General features: G+C 40.2%; 1 protein-coding gene across 1 annotated transcript; it reads right to left on the minus strand.

Moving 5' to 3' along the window:
• Window positions 1-2076: 2076 nt before the first annotated feature.
• Window positions 2077-2758, minus strand: LOC119661232 (adult cuticle protein 1-like). Its single transcript, XM_038070461.1, has 2 exons — window positions 2624-2758; window positions 2077-2549 (listed from the first exon to the last, which is right to left on the minus strand). Exons 1-2 carry the CDS (start codon window positions 2627-2629, stop codon window positions 2151-2153), a joined length of 405 nt encoding a protein of 134 aa, XP_037926389.1. The 5' UTR covers window positions 2630-2758; the 3' UTR covers window positions 2077-2150.
• Window positions 2759-10249: the final 7491 nt, after the last annotated feature.

Below are 10249 nucleotides of genomic sequence, written 5' to 3' on the forward strand. Positions count from 1 at the left end.
CGTCTTTAAGGGGGGGGTCCCCATACATGCAAAAGGGGGTGTACATTTTTTTCATCAAATATAGTTATATGGGGTATCAAATTAAAGGTCTCGGTTAGTACTTTTTGAAGCCGGTCTTAGTTTTGACATTTGTGGAAAAGGTGGGGAGTGCGGGGGTTTGAAAGTGATCATATTTTTAACGAACCAATTCTCAGAAACTACCCACTGAAAAATCTGAAAAAAATCAGGGGGCTGTTACTATATGGTGCCTAGGCTCCGAAATACTCTCGATGCCGATACCTTTTCAAATAAAGCTAATAATATCATAGTACATTACCTTGAGTTCACCCTAGAATCACGAATTGCAGCAACGTAGGCTGTAACATCACGATCCTGCTAAATTTAGTGAAAATCGCAATATTACTAACTAAGTTATACCAGGTCAAAACTGTCGCTTCTCTGCAAATTTAAGACTATGAATGTCAATATCACTTGAAGGTGGAAATTTTCACATAATATATGCATATTTTACGTGCTACATGCTAATGGGACAAATGCACACTCCAATCTCTTTATAAAAGAAATACACAAAACCTGTCATACCTGAAGCGTCTAGCTTCCGATTTCCCGACTTGTTTTTTAAGGTTGGCAAACACTCAGAACCATAGAAGGCAACAGTCTAGATGACATTGCAGTACATTTCAAATTGCAGACGTTCGTTGATACATCGATTACAAATCACGATCCAGGTTGCGTTAATGGGAAAAGCAAATTCATAAGGCAGTTCTTCATTAGCTGGTAGCATTGACCCGAGATATTGAAATTGCTCAGTTCTGGGCAGGACACTGCCACTTAAATGATAGTGCCTGTTTCATGCGGAGCGGTCGATGAAAAGTCAGTTTCATTCAATCTAACACCATGTTGCATGAGGCGATCTTTCTACTTTTGGACAAGTCGCTCGAGATCATCTTCGCTATTAGACGTTATGTAAGCATTATCTGCATAAAGGAGTGTAAAGAGTGCTGGACGTTGGATATCCCGTGTGATAGTGCCCATAACTAGAACAAGAAGGAGTGGTGAGCGAGCGCTTCCTTTATGAACAGCAACAGAGACACGAAGCGGTTTTGATATACCCGCAACATTTCGAACTTTACTTTTCGGCTCGTGGTAGAGCAATTGAACCCAACGCACGAGTTCTTCTGGCACAGAGGAGGAATTAAATAAGGATATTTAAAACAATTATACAATCTGCCACCTGGGCGTTATTAAATAAAGTACAAAATAAACTAGAAAAGGCAATGAACATATTTGAATGGTATATCTTACAGCGAAACCTAGGACAGGTAGGGGAGCCCACTTAAAGGAGCATTTGATCCAATACTAAGTTCTACGAGTTTATAGAGGATGGTCACGAGCCGTACATTCAAGTTTAGTGTAGAAGGCAAATTACTTAGAGGGCGCCCCGAAAATATGGGGGAACTCATCGAAGAGGAGACGGTTTAACACTGTTCAACTGGAGGACATATTTGGAGAGCCGAGAAGATTAGAGGGAGGGGGACAGACCAAGATCCATTTTATTTTTTATTTTGAAGAAGAAATTTTCCGTTCAATTCAAGGAGCCTTTCGTTCTTCTCTCCTTCGAATTTTTAGCAAAACCATTCAGACGTCTCTGATTGGATGGGCCTCCAAACATCACGTAGACCCCATGTCATGGTTCTGTGACAGCTGAGGTTAAAGGTGAATATGATTGTTGTGATTTCTCGTTTGTTAATCGTGTATCGTTGGCTTGTAAAAAGTTGACTTGAACGCTGGACAAGCAGTTTATTTTTTCCAATATTTTTTCTCCGAACTAACCCCGCTAAAGGGGAAGAAAGCGATCGACTGCCGATACAGTTAAGAAGGAGCAACTAAAGTTTCTCTTTTTCATTGAACTGATTCAAGCCCTGCATAATTCACCACGGGAATTCATATGTTACAGTTAATATTATCTACCGTTAACTTGCTTAGATCCAAAGAACTTGTCGGATCAGATGGCCCATCCTCTTTACCGTTTTAGCTGTTCGTTAAGTTTACCAAATTAAAACACTGAAAAAACAGTTTCAATTGCAAAATCACATAATTTTATTCAATTATTCACGATAGAATCCTGTCAGTTTTCCGATCAAATAGATTTACAAGGTGCCTGGTGCTGGTTCGAGGTTAACAGAAGCTGCTGAATTGGCATGTCCTGGCAATGGAGCAACATGGACGGATCCACGAGTTTGAGCTACATAACTTCCTTCAGCGGCTACCACTGGAGCAGCAACGACTGGGGCGGCAGCAACAACGGGAGCAGCTGGGGCAAGAACGGGTGCGGGAGCAACAACTGGAGCGGCATTGTATGCAGTCACAACTGGAGCAGCACCGTAAGTGCTAACAAATGGAGCGGCACTGTAGGCGCTGACTACTGGTACTCCATTAACGTATGGGCCATGGGCAGTGTAAGACAATGGCGATGAGTGAGCACTGTAGGTCAAGACATGACTTTCAATTCCAAGGGCCAAAGCCAACAAGACTACGACTGCTGCGAACTAGACAATTTGTTAAGATTTAATTAAATTAAATTAAATCTGTTAAATAAAAGGTTTAATTCTAATATTCTTACTTTCATGTTGATTGGTTTGGAGGAATATCAGCTTCTTTTAGCTCGAACTGGAGAATCTTATTTGATGCCAATACGAAATTTTGGCAACGCTTTTATACTCTGCCAATAATGTTGCCACTTGATCCAAACCGGAATCAAAAATTATTCATAAGTGCAAATCCAAATAAAGGTAACAAGAGCAAATAACCGATAACATCGTTAAGTACTTATCCGGTAAGTAATTCTTTTCGATAGTTGCCTCGGGTAAAATGAGGATTGGTTCAAAATTGATGGTCATTGAAGAGGTGGTTTATGCTTAGCACAAGTATCGCAGTTAGTCAAATGAGATTTTCCATCTTTTTCAGTGGGTTGAATGCCTAATAGTTAAAAGATAATTATTGCACATTGATATTTAAATATTTTCATTATAAAGGAAGGAGTGAGGAGATAGTTTCATAGTAAAAGATTAAGCTTTAATTTATGTTTAGAATTTCTGGATACTCCGGTTTTCTAACACCCTTTAAATACTATATTGTATCCAATAGTCAATAGTATAAGTTGGCACCTTTGCTTAAATAATCGGAATAGGAATAGGACTAAACATGGTATTTCCTAGCAAATCCTTTCTTTGCTATGGTTTTCTAACTTCAATAATTGCACATTCTATCTAAAACCTTTCGAGGTAACGAAGCAGAACTAATGATTACATTTCTATGTGCACATTGACGTTGTTTTCACATGACATAGTCGCATATTACTTGTGTTTATAAATCGTATTCATATTAAAATTATATTCTAATTTATTTATTTTATGCAAGTAATTGATCGAATCATTGGATTGCGATAAACTGAAAAAATATCGACATCGTTGTATAAAAAAGCAGTAGCCCTAAATCTAGAGCTGCGGGTGTAGTACAAGCCTGCTCGGATTCTTTGCGAAGGAAGACTGGATAAAATTGTTATTGAATAATAATAAATGATGAATTGTTATTCAATCTTTTGCCTATTAAGATATGCGTATACATATTCATATTTATCTATTATTCCAGGGCAATGATAACGTATATTGGCGTTCATTCAGACGTGCGAAATATGAAGTGGTTTTCCGTTGTCAAGGATTTATTTATAAGCGGACCAACAACTACAATTGAGGCAGAATCTATAACATCGCATTTTAGATTCGATTTCATTGAGGTCGTTGGTTTATATTCAGATTTAGTTATGAATATGTTTACTTTTAGTGTGATTCATAAGCTCTGCTTTTTCTTGCAATGGTTTTCGTTAGCATGAGAAATAAAGTTGTTCTTCCTTAAAAGTATGTTGGGGTGTAACAATTAGAACTAATACATGGCGAGCCTATGTTCTGTGTCTCCGAATAGCTCAGTGGTTAGAGCACTAGGCTCTTGTATGGAAGGTCGGGATTCAAATCTTCAATCTCAAATCTTTTGCTCACGAGGCGAGCGCAATGCTGAGCAGATTGCCTCCTACATGGTTTGAAAATCCTGTAATGTATGGTTACGTTCTTGAATGAAGTGTTCTAACATAAGATTTTCTGAACGCAATCCAGTTTTGTGTCTCCTTGACATTTTTTGCTTTGCATATGAGGGATCCTAAGTCCACATTTACTTTATGTCGGACGGCACGGAGAGCAACTTACTCTTACTTTTTTATCCACTGACAGCTTGGACTCAGTCCAAATATTCAAACAAGTCGGGAATCCGGAAGCTGGGCGCTTCAGGTATGAAAGGTTTTGTTTGCTTCTTCTGTGAGTATATTTGAGTGTAAAACTAACCCATCTGTATGTAGCCCGTTATGTATATGCATTTAGCATGTCTGACTACCCACTTTAGTGTGATATTGATATTGAGATGCAGTAAATTTGCAGGGTAAAGTCAACTTTGAGCTACTGTAACTTTGTTACTAATGGTATGATTTTGATCAAACTTGGGGATAATATGCTTCATATTATATTTTATACTACTACCATATAACTCTGGGATATACTTAAGGGGGAGCGGGTTACTCAATTTCCCCAAAAATATGATAATGTACTATTATTAACTTAATTTGAACGGATATCGATATGGAGAGTATTTTGAGGCCTGGGCACCATATAGAGGCAGCTTCATGATTTTTTTCAGATTTTTCGATTTTTCGGTTGGGTAATTTCTGAGAATGGGTCCGTTAAAGAAATCATCACTTTCCACCCCTCCCACTCTCCGCCTTTCTAATAAATCTCAAAACTAAGACTGGTTTCGAAAAGTACTAATCGAGTCCTTTCATTTGATGCCCACGTGACTATATTCGTGCTAATCGGTATAGCCGTTTCTGAGAAAAGTGCGTGTGACAGGCCGACAGACAGACAAGGACCTATGATGTATACAACAACCTGCGGAGTCACAAGGATCAGTCCTCGGTACTCTCCTGTGGATAATAATGTATGACGGAATTTTAAAGTTGCAACAACACAAAGGAGTGACAATCATTGGCTTCGCAGACGATATCGGAGTAACTATCGTGGTACAAGACATTGATGAGATCGAGGTGCTCACAAACGAGGCAATTTTTGAAATCAGGTCTTGGCTAGAGGAAGCTGGTCTGACATTCGCGTAGCAAAAAACCGAGGTAGTCTTGATTACCAAGCGAAGGCGATAAAGATCAGAATTGGTGAACACATCATACAGTCGCATCCAACGCTTAAATACCTAGGAGTCATGGTTGACCAAAGACTGAAATTCAAGTCCTATCTTGAAAATTTAGTAACCAAGGCTTCCGGAGTGGCTACATTGTTGGCAAGAATGTGACCAAATATAGGAGGTCCTAGGCAAAGCCGTCCGCTCCTGATCTCGAGTGTTGTTAGCTCCATCTTGCTTTATGCAGCTCCAGTCTGCGCATCGTCTTTGAAGGTGGAAGCAAACAGAAGAAAAATCGCAGCCCCATACCGATTGAGTGCATTGCGAACGTCATGCGCTTACCATACAACTTCAGATGAAGCAGCTTGTATGATAGCAGGCATGATCCCCATCGACATCTTGGTGAACGAGGGTCGACGCCTCAATGACGAATGCAATCGGCGAGTCCTATAAATCGTCGGCAATTGGCACGAAGTGAATCTATTTTGGAATGGCAGAAAAGATGGGATGATTCACCTAAAGGACGCTAGACACACAGGATTATTCCAGGTGTCTCTAAATGGATCAAGCGAAGGCACGGTGAGGTTAGTTACCACCTAACTCAATTCCTAAGCGGACATGGAGGGTACCGTGTATGGCTTTATAGCTTCGGGCGTGACGACTCCCCGTATTGCCCGACATGCGTGTGAATTCCGGAAGATGCGAAGCATGTTGTTTTCAACTGCCCGCGGTTCGCCACACACCGAGCGGAGGCGGAAATTGACGCCGAGGCACGGTTGACACCCGAGAATATCGTGGACCACATGCTAGCCTCTGAAACATCTTGAAGGGCGGTGGAAAAGTTAATGAAGGCGATCCACAATCTGCTGAGGTGGGAGGAGCTTCGGAAGAAAGTTACAAATAACAACAGAAGCCGCAGTTCATAACTGATCCTGCCCCGCAATGTAATACCGAAATGGCAGCCCCGCGGGGTAAGCGAAGGAGAAGGAGGTGGTTTTAGTGAGTGAAAGTCTCACATAACCTTATGGCAGGAGCCAGCGGTAGGTTTCGAACCTTTCCACCTTCCAACGTATAAAAAAAAGACAGACAGACAGATATTGAACATTGACATAAACCTTAAAACCTTAAACACAAGTCGGGATACCGGAAGTTCGTACTTCAGGTATAAAGTTTTTGTGTTCATCTTATGAAGGAAGCTTTTACGTAGAGATAGCTACAAATCCAACATATTCCTTCATATTTTTCAAATAGACATAGATATAATCCTCACCCTAAATAAAGAAACGTTGCCTGTTACCGAATGCCACTACGTATTTAATTTGGTCGTACCCATATTTCACGCACAAAAGCATACATATGTACATATATAGTACGTATATTGAATACCGCCAGTTTAATGTACAAATATATCAATCTGAATTACACGCTACCCGCAAACTACATAAGCACCTCTATATACCTACCTACACACATAGCTGTTACTGGTTGTGAGAACGAGACTTGCTTCACTTTTTGGGGCACACATTTTGAGCCCTCACTCCTCTATATTTCACCCAATGTCAGAAACAGGACTATTTTCGAAAAGTACTAATTGAGCTATTAGATGCCCCATATGAGCATATTTGGTGAAAAAAAATTTCACATGTATCGGGAGCCCCCTTAAAACGCTACATAAAATGGCGCCACTGGTTATATGTAAGGAGATTCATAGACCACACCTCCTTTTATGGTCCACGTACCAAATTTTCTGACAATTGGTTTAGCCGTTTTCGGGTAAATTGGGTGTAACAGACAAACAGACAGTCCGACATTGAATCGATTTTAATAAGGATTTCTGTAAATTTGAATAGACAAATCGGGAAACCGGAAGCATCAGGTACGAAAGGTTTTGTATATATCTTACATAAAGACATTTGAGTGTGCATTTGTCCCATTAGTACGTAGCACGTAATATATGCATATATTATGTGAGAGTATCTAAGTTCGGGTGATATTGAAATTCATAGTCTTGAATTTGCAATGAAGTGACAATTTTGATGTAGCATAGCATCCAATGAAGTTTTAAATAGGATATAATTCTCGTGTTTGCGATTTTGTAAAAAGAATAATTTCCATCTGTGTCCACTTTCGATCACGCTGCTCCCAGGGTAGAGGTGAGACAACATCTGATGAGTTAGTTGTCTTTTTTACCTCTTTTGAGATTGGTGGGTTTCTTTGTCTTCATTCACAAAGTCCCCTGTTAACAAACAGTGCATGATCCAGATCTTCGACAGTCATCCAATGTAAAGACTTATAACCACCATGCCCCGTGAGAGGCCTTTGGTCAATGCATTCTTTAATTAGCTAAATTATCGTTTCATCTAGTCGTTTTTTTGCTTGTCATTTGTCATTTCTTATACAATTGTTCTAATTGCTTCTTGAAAATCCATATGAGTCTATAATTGCTACCACATGGGGTCATCCTAATTTTATATGACGACTTTAGGGAATCACTTGTAATAAGTTATTAATTTCTTAGCTAGAATACAAGACGATGTTTTTGTGGACACTTACATACTATCAGTATTGGAGTAAATTTGTTTCCTTTGTTATAGGGCGTAGAGAAGATGACAATGAAGTGATCAGAATCGAAGTCGTAGAATGGTTGAATACCTCTTTTATAGCAGCATAGCTATTGGCGGAAAATAGCTCAACTTGATCTTGGTGTTAAGATATTGGCAATTTTATATTTTTCAGAAAAGCAAAGGCATAGATAGCGCCATTAACATGTCGAATGATGTTATGTTCGGTACTGCCATCTACAGAAATGAAGTTTGTTACCTATACAAAGTGACTGACACCCTCGATATTCTGCCCATTAATGCAAATATGGTGAGTCCGGTGACCACTCAGACTGAAAAACTTCGTTTTATTGGTATTTTTTTTAAACCCGACCCTGCTTACCTCCTTAGAGTCTAGCAGATGTAATCAACATAGTCGAAATAATTAAGGAAAGATGGCATCATCCATTAAACCAAGATAGCCAGTATTTGTAACAGAATGCAATCGAGCTCACTTCGATTTTGGACTTCAAATTTCGTAGCGCTTCACAGTTTTGCGTCATCTAAAGCTTTCTGATAATAGCTACGGGATTTTCCTCTTCCACTTATGGGCAGGCAGGCTGTCCTCTGCCCGCTTTCTTGAAATATACGAAGAGTAGGAGAACCGCCTATCTGAGCTGCGCAATGCTCCACAATAATGCAAAGAATGTTACTGCGGTCGGTGTAAGAAATAGGTAACGTAGTCTGTTTCCTATCAAGCAAGCTTTGTTTTTTGGTTTGTTCCAGGGTTATTATAGCCACTATCTCAGTGACGAAAAGAAATATGCAAATACTACTCCAATTGTCACGTTCGGCATGGGTCTATTACCCAAAATTTACTAACAAATTGAAGTAATAACCCTATGAAGATTGTTGCACATACCATATGTCCTCACCAAATTTCGTGACAATCCTTTCAGCCGTTTTCGAGTAAATTGGGTATGACAGACAGGTAAACTGTCAAACAGACAGGGAGGTGGACTCAAAGACATTGAATCGATTTTAATAAGGTTTTGTTTCATATATAATCTTAAAAACATGCCTATGCGTCATTAATAGTAAAGATGCTTCTCCCTTAGGTAGAATCTAGGATATCAGCCAACTCAGCTGTGAACTAGTACATAAATCAAATCCACTTGAAGATGCATATAATGGTCATCTCCATCGGAACTACATTTGGCAAACAAAAAAATAATAACATAATAGCATACAGAACATAATAGAAAACAGAACAAATGCGAAAATTTATTTATGTGCCCATACTCACCTTCCTTGCCATTTCGTAGAACGGTCATCATCAGCATGAACGGCGCAACAACCGGTATCCGGTCTAGGCCTGTCTTAGTAATGAACTCCAGCTACCCCGGTTTTGCGCTGAGGTTCACCAATTTGATATCCCTAAAAGCTGTTTGGCGTCCTGTCTTACGCCATCGCTCCATCTCAGGTATTGTTCGCCTCGTATTCTTTTTCTACCATAGATATTGTCCTTATAGACTTTCCGGGTGGGATCATCCTCATCCATGGGGATTATGGGCCCCGCCCAACCCAACCTATTGAGCCGGATTTCATCCACAACCGGATGACCATGGTATCGCTCATAGATTTCGTCGTTATGTAGGCTACGGAATCGTCCATCCTTAAGTAGGGTACTAAGGAGGATTCTTCTCTCGAACGTGGGCAAGAGTTCGCAATTTTTTTGCTAAGAACCCAAGTGTATGAGGAATACATGAGGACTGGCAAGATCATAGTCTTGCACAGTGAGAGTTTTGACCCTATGGTGAGACGTTTCGAGCGAAACTGTTTTTGTAAGCTGAAATAGACTCTGTTGGTTGCCAACAACCATACACAGATTTCATCGTCATAGCTCTTATCGATTGCGATTTTTGACCATAGATAGGAGAAATTTTGAGTGGTCTCCAAGTTGTATTCTCCTATTTCTATCCTTCTCGTTTGGTCAGTGCGATCCGATGTGGTTAGTTCTTTGGTTTTTGACGCTGACGTTGCCACCATGAACTTCGTATTGCCTTCATTAATGTGCAGCTCGAAATGTCGCGCCGCCTGCCCGATCCAGATGAAGGTACACTGCCCATTTCGGGTTGTTCTTCCCATAATGTTAACATCACCAGCGTAGGCCAATGGTTCGGTGGATTTGAAGAGGATGATGTCTCTTGTATTGACATCTGCATTGTGAATCACTTTCTCCAGTGGGTTAAAGAGGACGCAAGATATGGCATCCCCTTATCTTAGACCTGCTGTTTTTATCTGGCCTCGCAGAATGGTCGCCGTCAGCCTAGTCAGTCTTATCAATTTCGTCGGGATACCGGATTCTCTCATGGCCCAGTACAGGTGCGCCCTGGCTTTGCTGTCATAGGCGGCCTTAAAACGGACGAAAAGATAGTGTAACTGATATCCATATTCAGCAATTTGCCGCACAA

The sequence above is a fragment of the Hermetia illucens genome, chromosome 1 (genome assembly GCF_905115235.1).
Source record: "Hermetia illucens chromosome 1, iHerIll2.2.curated.20191125, whole genome shotgun sequence".
NCBI lineage: Eukaryota > Metazoa > Arthropoda > Insecta > Diptera > Stratiomyidae > Hermetia > Hermetia illucens.